This window comes from Pseudopipra pipra, chromosome 13, assembly GCF_036250125.1.
Source record: "Pseudopipra pipra isolate bDixPip1 chromosome 13, bDixPip1.hap1, whole genome shotgun sequence".
Lineage (NCBI taxonomy): Eukaryota > Metazoa > Chordata > Aves > Passeriformes > Pipridae > Pseudopipra > Pseudopipra pipra.
The window spans coordinates 16,588,388-16,607,178 of record NC_087561.1 but is presented as its reverse complement, the minus strand read 5'-3'; the positions used below and the strand labels follow the sequence as shown (position 1 = coordinate 16,607,178).

General features: G+C 41.0%; 1 protein-coding gene across 3 annotated transcripts in view; it reads right to left on the bottom strand.

The window, feature by feature from the left end:
• Positions 1-18,109, bottom strand: part of RPS6KA6 (ribosomal protein S6 kinase A6) — a 36,412-nt gene extending 18,303 nt beyond the window's left edge. For 2 of the 3 annotated variants that reach the window (XM_064670143.1, XM_064670144.1), the window contains exons 1-6: positions 17,894-18,109; positions 10,140-10,199; positions 6,412-6,528; positions 4,029-4,110; positions 3,179-3,259; positions 2,555-2,634 (exon numbers count right to left, since the gene is read on the bottom strand). In XM_064670143.1, coding sequence (XP_064526213.1) covers positions 2,555-2,634; positions 3,179-3,259; positions 4,029-4,110; positions 6,412-6,528; positions 10,140-10,199; positions 17,894-18,094 — 621 coding nt within the window. In that variant the 5' untranslated portion in view covers positions 18,095-18,109. Of the gene's footprint in view, positions 1-2,554; positions 2,635-3,178; positions 3,260-4,028; positions 4,111-6,411; positions 6,529-10,139; positions 10,200-17,442; positions 17,520-17,893 lie in introns of those variants that run through there. The other variant, XM_064670145.1, reaches the window with a different exon arrangement.
• Between the last annotated feature and the right edge of the window lie 682 nt (positions 18,110-18,791).

Below are 18,791 nucleotides of genomic sequence, written 5' to 3'. Positions count from 1 at the left end.
ATTTGGTGTAATTAACCACCAGCACTCCTTCTGGCACAATCCTAAAAAGAGAGTTTTCCACTGCATCATAAAATTTAATGATTTAGCTGCTGTATTGGGTGACTGAATTCACATTAACAATGTTTAGGAAAGAAAAAATAGAAATAATTGAGAAAAAAGCATGCAAAACCAAAACACCGCTAAAAATAACAATGACAATTTGCAGTGGGAGTTGAAGAACCTGCTCTGCTCTTAGGAAAAAAAATAAAATTCAAGAACCCTGGTGAGACACTGAAAAACTGATGTTGCTTATAAAGCACGAGAGAGATGCCCTTCCAAATACTCCACAGGTTGCTTCTAATTTAATACACAGAAATTGTAGCTGCTTTGGCTCTTGTCATGTTCTACAAATTACTGGAGAACCTTGAAATCTTTAAATTACTGGATTGAATGTGAGGTTTAAGTGAAATATTCCCTTATTTGTTGAAAGCAGCAGGAGTAAGAGGTGCAGCCACTCTGCTGCACAGGAGCTGCCTAACAAGGCTTAAATTAAAGTCCCTGAGCTCCCTGATTTAGAGCTGCCCTGATCTGTACTTTGAATTTTACATATGTAATCTGGTCCAGGGGCACAGAAATATTCCCTCATTTCCATAATGACAGGGGTTAACCTTGTAGGAACAATAAAGCTGTTACACCACACAGTGGCACCTGGATTTCTTTGAAGAGCACTGTGGATACTGGTTTGCATCTGCATCAGAAAAGCAACAGTAATGTCCTCACTCCTTGGATGGCATTACTCCTTGGAGCAGCCAAAATGCAAATCTCAGAATGCAATGATGCTAAAGGGCAATCTCCCATCTCCCCATATTAATGACATTTAAAGCTGTTCCCTGTGTCAAATTAAACATGATGCAAGTCAACTTCATTAAATGTCACCAATAAAATCTCCCTTACACACTCGTCTCACTTCCACAGCTGAAGCTCTTGTACCCACGTTGGACTTGAAAGACCAAAGTCTTTCAATAACATCCCAGTAAACCAAATTCCTTTAAAATAATCCTTGTGAAATGCCCTGGGGAATTTCCCCTCATGTGCACTGTCCATTGGCTTTTTCATGGACTTTGGAAATCACCTTGTCTTCCCACCACAACACAAAAACCTGATTTTTTTATATCTAGACACACAGTAAATATTTAAAAGTCATCACAGAAGGTAACTGAAGTTTTCCAAAAAAAACCACATAGAGCCTCAGCAGTGAGAAAACTTGACAATTAGGATTTCTTTATTCCCAAAGGGAACCTCTTTCAACCCCCAGCAAGTGTTATGATGGACAGACTTACATCCCTTAGGTAACTCTTAATCTCAGTTGCATTCTGGATAATCCCAGCTGTGTTGGAGCAAGAGAATTCTTCTTCCTGCTCTACCAGAATTTCCTCTATAATTACTCAACAGAGCTTGACCTCTTTCCTACCTACTGCTCCAATAACCTTTGACAAGTTGGCCACTTGAAGCTTTTAACAGCCATTTTAGCCTCAAGATTAATTAATTTTGAGCTCAATTCTTAGACATTATCACTGTTTACCAAGCTCAGCTTTCTTATAAAACTTAAAACCAAAAATCCCTTTAAATTCTTCCTTCTCTTTTGCCTGTTCCTAAAGTAAAATCTTTAGTTTTACAGAAAGTACATGGGAAAAAAACCCCAAATTATCTCATGACCTCACATTCTGGGGATAAACAACCTCCTTCATGCCATGAAAAAAAAATCAGTCAGATAACATTGTTTTCTCATCTAAGAAAGTGGCTTTTCCTGTGCTTTAGCAATATAAGTGGACTTACACTGAAAAGCTCAGTGAAAACACTGAAAAGCTCTCTTACTGTGTAGCTGTTGAGCCATTAAAAATTTAGATCTCTATAAAAGGTTTGCAAAAAGAAAATAAAAGTCCTCTCAACATGTTCATAACACTTATGGTTACATGTGATAAATATTTGATGGGAAATGTTTAAAAAAAATAACAACAGGCTGCATCACATTCCATCCTCTGAGGATTCTCTCCAGAAAACAGAAAGAGAAATGAAAAATTCAAGGTCTAGTTGTGTGTGAGAGTTTGGGGGAGAAGAGGGGGCTGCAAACCACTCCATGTTCACATTTTGTGGGATTAAGGATTAGGATTTGTATTCCAGCCCCGTGAAATTTTACAATGCAGCAGAAATCTCCCAGGGCTGCAGGATTCCAGGAGCACCTCAGCTGACTAAGAGCAGGAGAACTATAATATCCCCTTTCTTCAGTGCTAAATATTCATTTACTTCAGTTACGTTTCCAAGCAACAAAACATTTTTAGACAAAAGAACTGTACTTTGCAGATACCAAATTAAAACTCAGGCTACTAATCAATACACACTCAGGTTTCTTAAGGACAGAATATATTCTAGAATATGTAAGGAAAGCCCAACTAAGTTATAAAAACTTGAGTGTGACAAGAAATATGGGGGGAAACAGCTTTAAAAGGCAATCCCACACCAAGAAAAAACAACCTCTGTCTAAGAGTAGAGTGGAGATAAAATTTTAGGTACTTACCTCTTTGGATAATCGTGTGAATACATCTCCTCCCCTGAGAAAATCCAATATTAAATAGAGCTTCCCTTCAGTCTGAAAGGCTTAAAAAAAAAAAAGAAAAGAGAATAAAAATCAATAGTTGTGTGACAAAGCTGATCTACAAAATAGATCTGAGTGATTTACAACCAGGAAATCTCAGTCACAGGCAACACTTTTGTTATGGAGCTGAAATAATTCAGCAGCACATGAGGTAATTTATTGAATGATTCCTCACTTCTGCACAGAAGAAAATCTTAGTCATGAGAGATGATTAAAATACTGCTCTTTCATTTCTCCTCTGTCAAACAGGGAAACAGCAAGGATGTTAATTACTCTGGCTTTGTTTTACTCAATGAAAAGCAAAAAAAAAAAATCTCTGCTGAATTTGTAAGAATTTGCCAAATCTTTAATTTCAGGAGAACTTCACCTAAAACTTTTATGCAGGTGTGTATTTACATTCCTTTTTTTGTTTTTTTTAAGCCCTGTGATTTAAAGTTACTAGAACTTAACTTGGACCCTACAAAAAAATGAGGAAGAACAAGAGCAGCTGTGCCTGCAAGTAAGGAAAGGAAGTGTAGCACCAGAAAAATAAATATATATACCCACCATAGTGCAGTTTGACGATAAAGGGATGATTTACTTCTACTAAAATGTCCCTCTCCATTTTTGTACGAACTCGATCCCGAACTGGGGGTGAGAAGAAAAGAAGAGACCAGAATGAAACAAATACATTTGGTACAAGACAAACAGAGCAGAAATGGGCACATGGAAAGGCTTTGCTGTCTAAAGAATATCTTTCCTTGCACCTTATTTCTTTTTAATGTTTAAGTCTCCTTCAAAGCACACTCAAAACTCTATTTCCTTCCCTGCTGCAGCTTCCTCGTTGTCATCATTTTCCCAACACATCCCAGTATTTGGTGATAATCCAAATTACTTCCCAGGAAAAAAGCTTCCATCTAGATTTCAGCATCAACTTCTGAATTAACTATCTGTACTGAATATATATTTTTTTATACTTTTTCCTCTTCAAGTATAACAGTCCCTATTCACACACAGTGGACCTGCACCCATTAAAGTGTCTCCTGAAAGCCAAAACACTCCTGGCTCTGGCTCCCAGAACGAGAGGGAATGACTGAATTTTAACCACAGCAAAGTTTGAACATAACAAAAAGACAAAAGGAGAACTGTTTATGAAATTAATTTGTTTTCATATAATGAAAAAAACCTAACCAGAATTAAATAATGCAATTTAATACTTTGAAAGAGTATTTTTGACCACATAATTAAAGCTACCTGGCCAGGTTTAAAATAATTCTTAAACATGAACTCACAAGTCAGCCTGGAAAAAAGCTACTGGTATGAACTCACTGACAAACATTTCAGATTAAAGAAACCTTTTAAAATACAGGTGCACCCAAAGCCATGTTTTCAAGTTTCAATTCAGACACACACATACCTTTTAAAGAAGCTTTTTTCAATACTTTCATTGCATAAAGCTGCCCAGCATCAGGACCAATTATCTTCCTCACAAGGAAGACCTGGCAAGATAAAGCCCATTTTTAAAATTACTGCAAGCTGAGTAATCAAATATCAACTTTCACAAAGCATTTGCAAAGCTCCTATTAATTCCAGGCAGTTTTCAGTGTTCTTTCCTGAGCACACACCTTCAAGGAAGAGCAAAATTGCATTTCCTTAATCAGATTAGAGCTGCAGCAGCACCAAGCTCTTTGAATTATCACAGTGGTCAGAAACTACAGATTCTTTCCTTATTTATCAAATAATCATTTAGAGAAATTTGTTTCTTTCTATCATTTTCTTGGACAAGGACAATTCTGGCTCCTCTGCCACGTCCCAAGAGATTTTTTTTTTGTGGTTTAAGACCCAAAGTCTCAAACATGGAATGGGTTTGATTAATGAATTCTGTACAAGTGGTGAGATGAAAGCAAGGAAACCTCATCATTTAAGATCAAAGCACCCTTTCCCTCTGGAATAGCAACTCCAACAGGTTTTTCCACTCTGTTCTTTCCAGGAGAGTTTTAAAGATAGATGGAACATAACTTGACACTAAGAAAAGCCTAATATGAAATAAAATAACACATTCCAAATACAGGAATCTCTACTAATATTCAAACTCCTGGGTTTTTCAATTGACAAAATGGCTTGGTAGGTGCTTCTGTTCTTAAACTGCTGTTCTTTTAAGGGCAATTATTAGTTAAGAGGAATGTTTCTGCTGTAAAAAACAATGTACAAGTCACAAGAGAGAGCCAAGAGCTCCCCAAAATTGCCTCTCTGATCTCACCTTATTCAGACTTTCATTAACAGTGGATTATTTACACATACACTTTGTTAGAAATTATTAACTATCTAGAAATTGTATGTATTTTTAACATAATCTTGTCAAATTTTCCATTCTACAATCAGAAATTCAAACACTGTCACTGACTAAATTGGACATGGTTGGGAGAGGGTTGTTTTTATTTTAAGCTCTGGTTAGAAGAAAAATGTCATCATATTTCAAGGTTATCAGGTCTTTTGTTCTATGAAATTTTGCCCAATGACTGACCTACAGCACTGCTCTCCTCTTAGGTCATGATGCTCAGATAAAGGGAATAATTTGAACACCAGCAGCTAAGAAAACATTTGTAGATGAACACAATCACAATTATAAAAGTAAATATTAATAATAAGCACATACAAATATTTTAGTGCTTAATAACTAGCAGCTTGTGAGGATGTAAGGACTTCATGTACAAGTTAAAAATTTCAGCTGATAAGGCCCAAAACAGCTGCCCCTGAAAACAACTGAAGCACCACTGATTTATTTAATTTGCAGACCAAGTCTCCATAACCCCACATCTGCCTTGGAAAGTTATCAAAGTAAGAAGAGAGAAATTCAGTGATGGACAAGTTTAACCCTTTATTTCTGTGCAAGTGTTAAATCCTGCCCTGATGTCACAACCAGGCTGCAGCAAACCAACCTGGGGTTTGCCAAACCCAAAGGAAGGGCCCTGGGAAGTAGGAACTGGAAAGAGAAAACAAAACACCATCAAGGCAACAGCCACTGATCCCTGTTTGTTTTCTCTTTCCAGTGGAAAGCAACAGAGATAAAAAGATCTCTGTGCAGTCACCACCCAGCTCCTAAAGCTGGTTCCTGAGCCAAGCACTGCCAGGTTTCAAAAGCCTGAACTCTGGGAAGTAAAATCTGAGTCAGGGCTAAGATGTGCTAAACCCTAAGACAGCTTAGGACATCTCAACTCAGGAGTAATAAATATAGGAGGCCTTTTAGGTTCTGACAATGAGAAGTGTATGAGGGAGTTGGCAACCAACACTACCAGATAAAGAAAGGTTTTCTTAAGCTGTAAAACATTAAGAAATATTTAGAAGTCTACACTATCACTTATTCACAGAATGCCTTCCTAATGTCTGTTTTTTTCCTCTTTCATCCAATTCCACGCAGAGGTTTGTTCCTGCTTAAACACACAGAACCAGCAGAAGAAAAGGAATATGGAAACATATGTACAGCTGACTGACTACTTTGTATGTGCTGCAAAAGATCTAGTTTGAGTCTGGTTTTAAAAAATAAATTACCTTCTTATCCACTTGGATTAATATTTCAACTACTATTGTTTCAAACTAGTGACTGAGATTAGATTTCATTTCTGCAATGTGACACCAAGTGGCACATTACAAAAAGAAATTATTGTAACAAAGCTGCCATATTTCTTCTCTTTGCTATTTGAATAATTGTTCACTTAGTGTCTTTAAGCTGCAGATCACTTGACAGATACAGCAAAATGAAAAACCTGAAATATGTTTCCCAGGTTATTTTATCATCTTACCTTTCCAAATGATCCCTGTCCAAGAACTTTAAGTAGTTCAAACTGTGCTGGATCTGCTTTCTCACATCCTTCTTTCACGTGGTGTGTAATAGGAATTTCTTTCACGCTTCCTTCATCCTGTTGTTTCAAAGCAAACAAAATACAACAGTGAACAGGCCTGGATTAACCAACTCTTGCTAGAAGAGCATGTAAATACTTGGGGTTTTCTCTTGGTTTGGTTTTATCTTAATAAAAGATTTGAAATTCTAACAAGGTATAAAAGAAAGCTGTTCAAATGAAGAGTTTTCCCATCCATCCTTTCTTAAATAGACAGATCTAAATTTTCTAAACTGAAACAGAATTCTCAAAGAATGCCCATTTCCTTTTGCCAGAAATATTTCAGCTACTGCAAAAATGCTTTTTTTTTGTCCATGACAGGGATAAATGTACAGATTTTTCAACCAAGACTTCTGTGCTTCACTTCTCTTCAGCAGCCCTTAGTTTTCCCAGTGATTACTCTTCTCATCTTTCCCTTTCCTGAAATAAGTCTTAATGAAAGCCAAATTGAATTTCATCATTTAGGGTAATTATTGCTTTTCACAGCAGCAAATAATAACTCTGGTCATCCATTTGTAGCTTGAGGAACACGCATCGTTTGGAGACCATAAATAAAATGTGAGTCATCTTAAAGACTCTGAGAATTCTTGCACCCAAGAGAAGAACAGCTCTGGGTGCAGAGCTCCTGGGAAGATTATCCTGTGTGGAGACCTCCTTCAGGAGGGTAATTCTGAGGTAGGTGAGTGATTTAATGTTCTGTTGACTTTTCCATGTCCCTCTCATCTTGAGCAAAGCAGCTCCAGTTGTGCAAAGACAAACATTCGTGATGAAAACAAATCTGATGATGTATTGCAGCTTTTATGGTGTAAGAGAAGCTGCTGGGAGCCAAAAAATAAGCACCCTTGAAATTCAAAATTACGTGCTAAGACCTACAACAGCTTGCACAGAGAAGGAACAGCACCTCTCAGCCCTACACAGAATATCAACAAACTTCTACACAACCCAACCACAAAAAAACTCCCAGCTGATTTGCAGTACTTCACCTTTGGGGCATCCAAATTATTATTAGCTGTCTCCTAACCTCTCTTTAAGGTCTTCATCTTGACAGATTCTCTTAGCAGAGACCCAGAGAAACACCCAACCAACCTCCTGTGTGTTACTGTCCCTGGATGACAAGTGCAAACAGCACCAGAGAAAGGCCTGACCACTCGAGGAAACACTTTTCAGAAAGAACATCATTCTATATTCATTCTATATAACATTTCTATAGTCAGGTTGACTATAGAAAATCTTGCTGCCCAAGACTGTGAATTAAAACTCATCATCAGCTTTTTCAGGCTTGATACAGAAGCACCTGGATGAAATTCTCTAAGTGGGTTTACACAGAAATTCAGTCTAGAAATCAGATCACCTAAATTCATCCATACTTACTGCAATAATTAAAGGTAAAAAAAGAGGCAATCATCACACTGCATTAACTGCCTCTGCCTTAATTGCTTTGTTTGTCCAGAGGGAAAAAGAAAGAGTTCAAACAGATATCTTAGTGTATGCACAGAGTGTAGTCCAGCACACGAGTCCTTCCCCTCCCCTCTATCTCTTATTTCACTCTCTTTCTGGGAAAGGCCTGTTTGTTCCGCCTGCTTCCCACACAAAGGTAGGTTTGAACACAAGGCACTGCTGGAAACAACGTTAATTCTGTAAGTCACACTCCAAACTACTTTATTTCCCTCTCTGGTCACAAAACCCAGCTGACAAACACCGAAGATCCAGGGCAAATGTCCCACCTTCATCTCCTCCATCCATCTTGGTGACTATGCAAATATGTAGTCAGAGCAAAGATGCACCTATCTTTTCATTTTCATCTATTTTTTTAAACACTGCCTAATTTAAGGCAGGTAAGAACAGCAGCAATTCAAGTCACCTGATGAAAGCAGCAAGTTGTCTAATTATACACCAAGTTGTACAACAGACTTAATGGCTGGTTCTTCCTAAGAAATATGTAAATACTCTATTTAGAAGCCTTTTTTTCTTCACCATCCTAATTTGTATTCCTAAACACTGGGAACCTTTGCATGAGAAAAGATCTTTAAGAGTTCACCCTCTCCGGTGTTTATCACCCACCTCGAGTCATTAGCCTGTGACATCACACGTGGTTGCTGCGGAGACTGAGAGTATTTCTGAATGTGAACTCGGGAGAAAAATGTTTTCCATGCAAATAAAGACTAACTTGAGATGGATGAAATGAGTTATTTTCCTTATAAAAAGTGTTTTACCTTCACAAAAGATGTCTATGTAATTTCACCTACTTAACCAGCATTAAGGTACTAAAAACTGGCCTGACTGAAGTATAAAGAGCTGAACAGCCACCAGCCAGTTTCATTTTCATTTCTAGTCTGGCCTCTACAAATTGCAAGATTTGGTTATCTGATTCTGTGCTCTGCTGCTCGAGCAGCAGATTATTTCTGAGCTGAGGTACCAGCTCCCACCGAGCCTTGCACCAGAGGGAACTATTCCCAGCAGGTTCTCCAGGAGCCAAAGTGCTCCAAGGAACACCGGGTGGCTTTGTGCCACCTGACTTGTTACAGCTTCTCTGGGATGTGGCTCCAGCACCCGACAAACAAGCTCAGCAACATCCTGCTCCTGGTTGAAGAACAGTGAAAGACAGAAAAGACAGACAAGGTACTGCTCAGCTCTCCCTGCTGCATGTGAGGCAGCTCTGACACTGTTTATTTGCTGCTCCACACCAGGAAATGTCCAGGCACCACATGGTTCTATCCCCAAGAGTTTATTCTCCAAATCCCTTACTTACAAAAGTTGTTGCAACACAAAGCAGTGGTTACAGCTGGCAATAAGATTTACTTATAGAATCCCAGACTGGTTTGGGTTGGAAGGGACCTGAAAGCTCATCCAGTGCCACCCCTGCCATGGGCAGGGACACCTTCCACTAGCCCAGGTTGCTCCAAGCCCCATCCAACCTGGCCTTGGACACTCCCAGGGATGGGGAGTCCACCACCTCTCTGGGCAAGAGATACCTGACACCCTCTTTATGATTTTGATCAAAAACATAAGGATGGCTGTGTTGAAAAACCATGTCCAATTTCTCCTTGCAAAGTTGGGTGTTTCACCACACACAGGATTAGGGTGAAGTTTAGTCCCAGGTTTAGCCAGCACACAGAACACTCACCTTCAGCATCTCCCAAATACACATCAAGGCACTGGACAAAAATCATGCTCAATAGGGCTTATCTGGGGTATTTCTACATAAAAGCAAAAATTAACATACTGGTGTAAAAATTAATTCTGTTCTAAACCAGGAGGAATTAAGGACCTTTGAGGTCTGAATGTATTAAAAACACAAAGGAAGAGCAGATGACAGTGTAGCAAGAGCAACATGAAGCATCTGTATAAACGGTTCAAGGGTGGCCTGAGCATTTTCTGAGGCTCTCCAGCACACGGAATCTTTCCATAAAGCTCTGCCTCATGCAGCAGATTTTCCCAAACAAGTCACTTAAAGCCTCTACCCAAGTACTAATTTCCAAAATCATCTTTGAGACTGAAGAGTCTCTTCAGATCTTGGTCAAAGAAAATGATGGGTTCAAAAGTTATTAGAGAGCAGGGAACGCATAAATTTTATTTCCAAAGCAAGTTATGCTACTGAGTGTCTGAAGTGAACAGATACCAAACACACTTACGTGGTAGGAATATGGTTCACCTTCCTCCATGGGCTCATCTGCCATTTTAAGGCCATTTAGCTGGAGAGGGGAAGGAGAAAAAGAAAAAAGAAAGAAAAAAAAAAACATTAAAACACAACAATTTCAAATTAACAGAGTTCCTCATTTGGCCAATTTACATTTCAGAGCACACAAGTGAAAACTCATGTTCTTGTTGCTCTAATTTAAAACTGTAGTTTCAAACAAACACTACTACTCAGTAGTTATATTTAGCATCTCCCTTATGTATCATTTAGCATACCCCTTTGTAAATGCTATAATTATTATTATGTCAGTGTTATTTAATTGGAATTAGTTTAAAATTCCTTCTTTAAAAGCTATAGACACCATCCATACAAGATGACACTCATATAAAATCCCTGTTATGCACAAAGTTTGTGTACAGATGTTTTTCAGAGACCTAAAACCCTAAAATCTCACGATGAAAATTAATTTGCAGTTTGAAGAGAAAAGATTTACAAGGGATTTCAAGTCTTTTTGAAAACAGCAAGTCCAGAGCTGCAACAAAAAAAAGTTTAAAAGTTAAAGCTCTCCCTAAGAAACAAACAATTCAATGCTGAAACTGTAAAAAAATACCAAACCTCAGAAATATGAAGGATGTGCTCTGCTCAGACATGCAAAGCATTAATTAAAAACTGGAAATACCTGACAAAAATGGGTGAATCCCATTATGGGTCTTGCTAGTAAAACCTGCTAATTTATATGTGTATTGTTCAGCATCACTACCTTCATGTGGCACAGATCTCACCCCAAAATATCAGAAATAACAGAAGGAAATCCAAACAATATTTTTTTACTGAAATAAGAAGTTGAACCATTAAGTTCTTAGACTGGGTAATGACTTTTTTGTTGTTGTTGTACCTCTGAATTTATCTAAAATCCCTGCCTAAGATACCAAAATATGGGAACTGGTAAAACACAGGACCACAGAGACACTGGAAATGCCACCCAGACCATGCCCCTATTTAAACCAACCCCCAAATGTGGATGAACAAGAAGGGCTGGAGGGGCAGGTTGGTACCACCCCAGCAAACCTCAACCACTTCCACTGCTGCTACACACTCCTGATTTTAACTGGAGCTTTTAACAGCTAATTCATAAATTAATGACTTTGATAAAATTAAATCTCTAATTTTTGCATCAAGACACTGGCACTTATTTTTGGATTATACCCTCACCCAGTTTAACCAAGCCCTGGTATATTCAACCCATGTTCATCATCCATCTCTCCTGTATTACCCCCCTTATTCCTATAGGCCTAAAATCACTCACCCACTACCCTGAATTGAGAACCCAGTGCTACAAATTGACATCATTTATTTCCTTTTTTTGCCCAAATATTTATTTTTCCAAACTAGATGCTGGGAGGGGTGAGACACCCACTATGCGAATTAATTGTTACTGTGTGAATTAAATCACAAAAAACCACCAAATTTCAGCCCAGCTCTGACCTCCAACCTCACTTCAGATGATGCCATGTAATTTCTTTTCACAGTATCATGAGATTACACTCAAGTGTGAATTCATGTGAGACCCACCAAAACTGTCCAAAAAACTTAATTGGACCTAGTAATAAAAGGGGTTTCCACTCAAGAGCCTCATTTGTCATTCACGGACTTTATTTTGAAGCAAATTTAGTGCACATTTCACCTTTTCTTTCTTTCTTTATGGTTAATATTTTCCAAATTTTGTTACATTTTATCTCAGGAACCAACACTTCCAGCCAGAAGAACTGTATATACACTGTATATACAGGCAATCAGCCACAAAAAATGGGGTTTTGAACCCAAAAATCAGTGTGTTATTTGATCTATTTTGTCCCTAAGCACACCATATAACCATACTTTCAACCTGCTGGCAAATCAAATACAGCAAGTTATTGGATTTTTTATGGCAGGCAATCATCTTAATTAACAATTTCCTATTGTACACTTTTCCCCTTCATTGTTGCTCCTTGGATTGTGTTTGTTTTTTCCTGCCCAGTCTCTCTCTTCCGATACAGACTGGGACACCTGCCAACTTTTACTCCAAAGAATTTCATGTTCAAGGGCAGGAATCTACTTTTATTACTTAATATAACAACTACACTTCTGCCTTATTTCTTTGTGAACCCTGGTCACTGTCCATTAAGAAAGAAGAAAAAAAAAAACAAACAAGTAACAAAACACAACAAACCTGTTGGAACTCAAGTAGTTTTAGTCACTCAATTAAAAAAGTCAATGGCAAAAATTAAATCTTTACTGTTCAATTACTTATATTGTACAAGTTGCAGTGACTACAAGTTTCCACTGTCCCCCTTATTAGGCAAAAAGAAAAGTGACAATTAATACTTATTTCCCACCTCTGTGGAAAGCAGAGGTGGGAAAATTCAGCTTCCTCAATCCAAGTGCAACTCCTTTTACTGATTTAATCATGAATATTTATGCACAAACATACGTAGAACACAACTATTTTCACCTCTAAATAATTACTTATATTACTAAATATCTATGAATGCAAAAACTTAAATTCTTATTAACCAACAGAAACACAGATCTCTGTAAAGAGAACAGTTAAAGAAGCCAGGCTCTGATTCTAAAGAGATTCCTTCACCCTCGAATCATTTTACGGTTCAGTGCTGCCAAAGTCCCACAACCAACTGAACATTTTAAATATTAACTTCCATGAAAACACAACTTGAAACTCAGACATTTAGCAAACAGTGACAATATTTCCAAATGCAACTTTAGGAAATTACAGAAAGTGCTTCACATTGTTGATTAATATAAAATAACAAAAGAAACTATGTCAACAGATGAGCTCCAAGCTTAGGTCGGACCACCTGGCAGGGAAGAACTTACTTTTCCAGAGGTGCAGGTTCAGGGAGCCAATGCTCTGAGTCCCAACTGCTCCTGATTTAAATAGTTGCCCTGGATCCCATGACCAGCCAGGACCAGACCCCATTCCCTTGGGAGAATATCCAAAGGGCGTTGTGGGCTGCTAAAAGGCTTACCTACTATTGCACATGTTTTCCTTCGGATAATTACAGAGGAATGCCAGTGTTACCAAAGATTTGAACCCTCTTCCCCCCCATATTAAGGATGTTTTGGCCACTTAGGTGGTAAATGTGTGATGGTTTGGCTGAAAGAAGCCAAAGGTCAGCAAAAATGCCAAACCACAAGGAAAAGCAGGAGAAGGTGTAAAGCTGGTTCATCCTGCCCTGTTCCTACAGGTCTTCATTTAGGCATTCAAACAGAATTAAAAATGTTCTAGAAAAAGCAGAACTGGGAATTTTATCATCACACAATTATTAGAAATGGAAAGCATATTCCACTCCCATAAAATCTTGGTGGCTTCAAACGGGTAAAATTCTACCTAAGGATCACCAAAAGCTCCTGATTCCTCCACAGTTCCTCCTTCCATTTGGGAAGTCACTGCAGCAACAGCAGACCTGCACCTTAATTCTCCCAAATGAACACAGGACTAACCAGTTCCCTTCCCCACAGACAGAAGTACCACCTCAAACACTTATTTCAAAATATTCCAGTGGAAGCTTACATTGGAAACCCCAATTATTTCAAAAAGACTTTGAAAACAAATCCTTTGAACAAAAATCCTGTTAGGACGATTACATTTGTTCCTCATTTATTCTTAATTACATTTATAGAGTTTGAATCATTAACTTAATTAGCAACACACTGGCCTACTGAGTAATTCCTGGGATAGCTCTGAGGAATTTGAGGGTTCTGTGCACAGCCAAAAAGGTGAGGAGTTCTATTATTTTTTTTTAAATATCTAAAAGTCAGTGTGAACAAAACTGAAGCTTAAAGACACATGATCTTCCTATGAAACACCCCCAACTCTTCTCCACTATTCTCATGCACTCTTTAACACACCAACTGACAGAGGAAGACAAAACAATCTGCCTTATAATAAAATAAATTAAAAAAAACTGAAACCCATAATCAATTACGAGGGAAAGTTATAAAGCTCTTTTCCTATGGCAAATGAATCATACATTCAGCCAGGATACCAAACCTTCAGCCACATATAATTACTGGTTTTAAGGGAACATTTTGATCCTTCCCATTATGAGATATCAGAATTACGTGTGCCTCAAACTAGTTACAGCTCTGACAAGACACAAACCTGACCCCAAGCACAGGGATCACTGAATTACCAAAGCACTTGAGATCTTTATGATTGTAACTCCAGAATCAAAGGGCAGCCTCAAAATCATGTTTAATGGCAGGTAATTCTGGAAAAGGGTAAGATTTAAACTTGATGAAAACAACATACTTCAAATTTTATTCTTAATGTAGTAAAGAAGTACATCTACATAAAGACCAAAATTCTATCTATTAAGAACTAACAAATCACATAATTCCTTGGATTTAGGGTTATTGTGAAGTCTCTCCAAAGGTATCCTGCAGGAAGCAAGGTGAGCCACCTGCAACAGCTCACTGGCTCCTCTGAGAGCCCAGAATACCACAGCACATTTCCAAAATTACCTTTAAAAGTGGTATTCCAAACCAGAAAATCATTATTATTGCATTGCAGCACTTCTCAATGCATAAAGACACTCATTGTTTTCCCTTTAAGAGCATTAATGCGCATATTTTTTTTTTCTTTTAAAGGCAACTTGTTCTGAAAAGTCTTTCTAAAATTGTTGCAGTGGCTGAGGGCACTTCATTCAAATTAGGGGCAGTACTTTTACTTTCTTTCCTTAAGGTAACACCACGGGGTTGTGGAGATTTTCGGAGATGCACAACTAGGTAGCTGAGTCATCCACGTCACTGCCAGTAATTACTCACAAAGGAGTTATGCAACCCCCAACACTGACAAAATTCAGTGGCCTCTGACAGACCAGGCTCCCAACATGCTCTGGAGGATGCACTGAAAACACTGCCCGAAATCAAAGATGTATTTCTTTCACCTGGCAGGGGCAGCAGCTCCTGCACAACAGCAGCACAGCTCAGCTCCTGAGTGTGCCTTTGGGAGGGCACCAACTCACAGTGCAGCCCAGTCTTCCAGCAGAATATTTGAGTTTTCAGGCACTTTGCTGTTTCAGCTTTGTCTTCCTTGTCACAACCAGGCAATTAAGCAACTGGTTTCTGAGGTATTTCTTGCAAAAAGAAGTATTTGAGTGCGAGGTTGCATTTATGCAATTCCCAGTATTCCTGGATTGCACACAGCATGTGCTTACGTCAACTACACAGTCCTGTGAAATGCAATCCTCCCTGTCCAGTGGGCAGAAAATACCCAAATTACCATATTCTGCCCAATTCCAAGTACTTCTGCACTTCATGCAGCTTGATCAATACAATGTGAACAATTAGTTTCCTGTTTCTTTGTAGACTGTAATCACATTTTAATAATCTACAACAGCTGATTATAATCAACACCCTCACGCCTATTTTTACTACCATGAAAATGCTTATTAATCCAATATTCAGGAGGAAAGAAGTTCACTGGATGTTTGAAGCTTAAACAGTATGACACCAACTCTTCCTACTGGGGCTTAGGGAATTCCCAGAGTCACAAAACTCCACAGGTGACAGGCACAGGAATACAAGGACAGACAGGAACAGCACAGTGCTCAGCCCCAAACCCTCGGCACTTCGAGGACCCTCCCAAAAAAGGGCAGAATAATCCAATCCTAAATTTCAATAATTTCTTCCAAAAGTTCATGTTGTTATTGTGACTTGAAGGTAGGAAACAAATTTTGGTGCTTCAAGATCACATCCTTCCCTCGCCAACTGTATTTACTCAAGTCAACACAAGTGCTACTGCAAATGCATTTATTGCTAATAATCCTCAATTTAGTCAACAAGCAGACTCCTCAGGTTTTTCCTATTCCACAACAGATGAACACCAGGAAGCACAAGTTAATCTTCAAAATAAAAACCTGTTTCACAGTAACTCTGTTGACTGCAGTTCCAGCATGGCCCAGGTCCCCAAGATCTCTCTGCCAATACAAGGACTACGGGCAACAGTTAACTCTATAAAATTAAAAGTGAAACTCCAAACCAAAATTCATTTTAACGTAAAATACGCCTTGCTAAATCCCCAAACCACGTGAATGTGAAAATCCAACAAGTGAAAAATACAGCACATCCCTGAGATGCACTTATGGAAAGGGTTATGACAGCAAGGATTGTTGAGAACAACTATATTCCTGAAGAACAGATCAGCAGGACCAAGAGAGTTCTCAGACTTTCACTAAGTTTCATACCTCAACTACAACACACTATTTTTACAAACTGTAAGACAAATAAATAAGCCCTAATCTGCTGACTTTCTAATCCTGTAGCTTCACTAACATAATTAGGATTTCTCTAATATTAAGGTACAGGGGCAGCATCAAAGTATTATTAGATCATTAGAATATTTTCAAATATTAAAGCGTAGCAGCCACAGTGTAAAAATGCATGTCCAGTAATTATTGTACTTGGAAGTGGTACTAAAAAAAACCAAATATTAAAAACGCTAAGAGATTTGGGGTTTTTCCCTTTATATGTATGAAATTTTATCAGAGCATAAAAATTCAATTGGACATCCTTTCACTCTTCCCAAAACTCTACCTTATGCCTGTTTTGCACACTTTGTACTTCGACGTGATTTTGCCACAGACCTTTTTACTTCCAATAAGGTCTGCTGCATCCCAGAAAGCGAGTCTGACCAGTTTGAAGCAGCTTTATTTAGATAACATCTTTTGTGTGTCTAACAGACCTCGGTGCAATCTTTTATTTGTCATACCTGACGATACCCGATACGCAATCCCACGCTTCTGATTTCAAAGTGCAAGAGTTTTAATGCCCGAGCACCACGTTCTGCTGAGGCACAGAGATCGTTGCAACACAACCAGCTTTACCTTTTTATTTCCTTTTAAACAGCGTCTGGTGCTTGCTGATGGAAGCACTTCGAGTGCTAAGCAATACCGAGGAGATGTTCCCCGGTTTTTAAACACGTTTAAGCATCCAGAGCTCAGTCAGGCACTCCTGGCTCTCTGCTCGTTGTGTGTGTGATAACTAAAGTATGGTTAGTTATTCAGCGTTTAAGCATTCAAAGCTCACTCAGGCACTCCTGTACCTCAGTCAGGCACTCCCGGTTCTCTCCGCTCGCTGTGCGTGTGATAATTAATGTACAGTTAGTTATTCAGCGTTTAAGCATCCAAAGCTCACTCAAGCACTCCTCGTTCTCTCCGCTGAGAGAACGCGTGTGTGATAATTAACGTGTAGTTATCCAAGGAGGAGGCAAAGGGACCTCTCCGGCGACAACCTACCTGGACGCGCAGCCACGATAACACGCGCAAATATTCAGCAGAACTTAAAGTAACTTTCCACGGCCACCAAAGCGAGTTCGCGCGGAGCGGGGCCGGACACCTGTGACACGGGGGAGGGCGACACAAAGCCCCGGCCTCCCCGGCCGAGTCCCGCTACCTCCGCACGTGTCCCCGCCCGCCCGGGGCAGCGCCGGGCCCGCGGCCGCCGCGGGGCTCGGAGGCGGCTCAGCCCGGCACGGGGGCGGGCGGCGCGGGAGGGCCGAGCGGGGCCGGGCCGGGGGACCGCGGAGGGCCGGAGGGGGATCCCGGAAGAGGGCGGGCGGTCCGCGGGGGCAGCGAGGCTCGGCCGCGGAGCCCCGCTCGGCCGGGGCAGGCCGGGCCGGCCGCAGGTGCGGGCGGGGCGCGGGGCCGGCCCGGCGCGTCCCCCCCCCCCTCCCCGCCCCGCACTGACCTCGGCGCCGCTCACGTACAGCTCCATTTTGCGGCAGGGCTGCGGCTCGTCGTCCAGCGGCGCGCACGGCACCATGTCCCGGCTGTGCGGGCGCGGCGGCTCAGCCGCTCCGGGGGCCGGCGGCGCTGGCGGCGGGGCTCGGGCGCTGCCGGCCGGCGGGGGCGGCGCCGCGCTGCGCTGCCCCGCGCACGCCCCCAACATGGCGGCCCGCGGGGGCGGGGCCTGCGCGGCCCCGCGATGACGTCAGGGCGGGACGGAGAGAATCCCCTGCATGGGCGCGGGGGGGGGGCGGGCGGTGACGTCACCGGTGCGGCGGGAGGGAGGGGCTGAGGGGAGAGGGGATGGGGGGATTGGGAGGAGGAGAGGGGGGATGAGGGGTGAGGGGAATGAGAGTGAGGGCATTGGGGTGGGCACAGGAGGTGAGGGGAGTGGGGGTGAAAGGATTGGGGTGAGGGGACAGGGGTGAGGGACAAGGGATGAAGGGACAGGGGTTGAGGGGACTGGGGATGAGGGACGGGCTGAGGGGGACAGGGATGGGGGAACAGGGGGCGAGGGGGACGGATGAAGGACAGGAATCAGGGAATCGGGGTGACGAGGCGGGCTGAGGGGGTTGGGGTGGGGGGACAAGGAGTGGGGGAGATCGGGGCTGACGGACAGGGACTGAGGGCACGGTGCTGAGGGCACAGGGACTGAGGGGACAAGGGGTGAGGGGGACCGGCCCCGAAGCACGGGGAAGGACCCTGGTGAGGAGGGAGGGAACGCTCTCCCGGAGAACTGACAGAGGGGAAGAAAAAAAAATAAATAAAATAATTAAAAAAAAAAAACACAAAAGTTTACTTTAATTTTTTAATTTTTTTTCCGAAATTTCGAGGTGTCGGGACGGGAAGCGCAGGCGGCT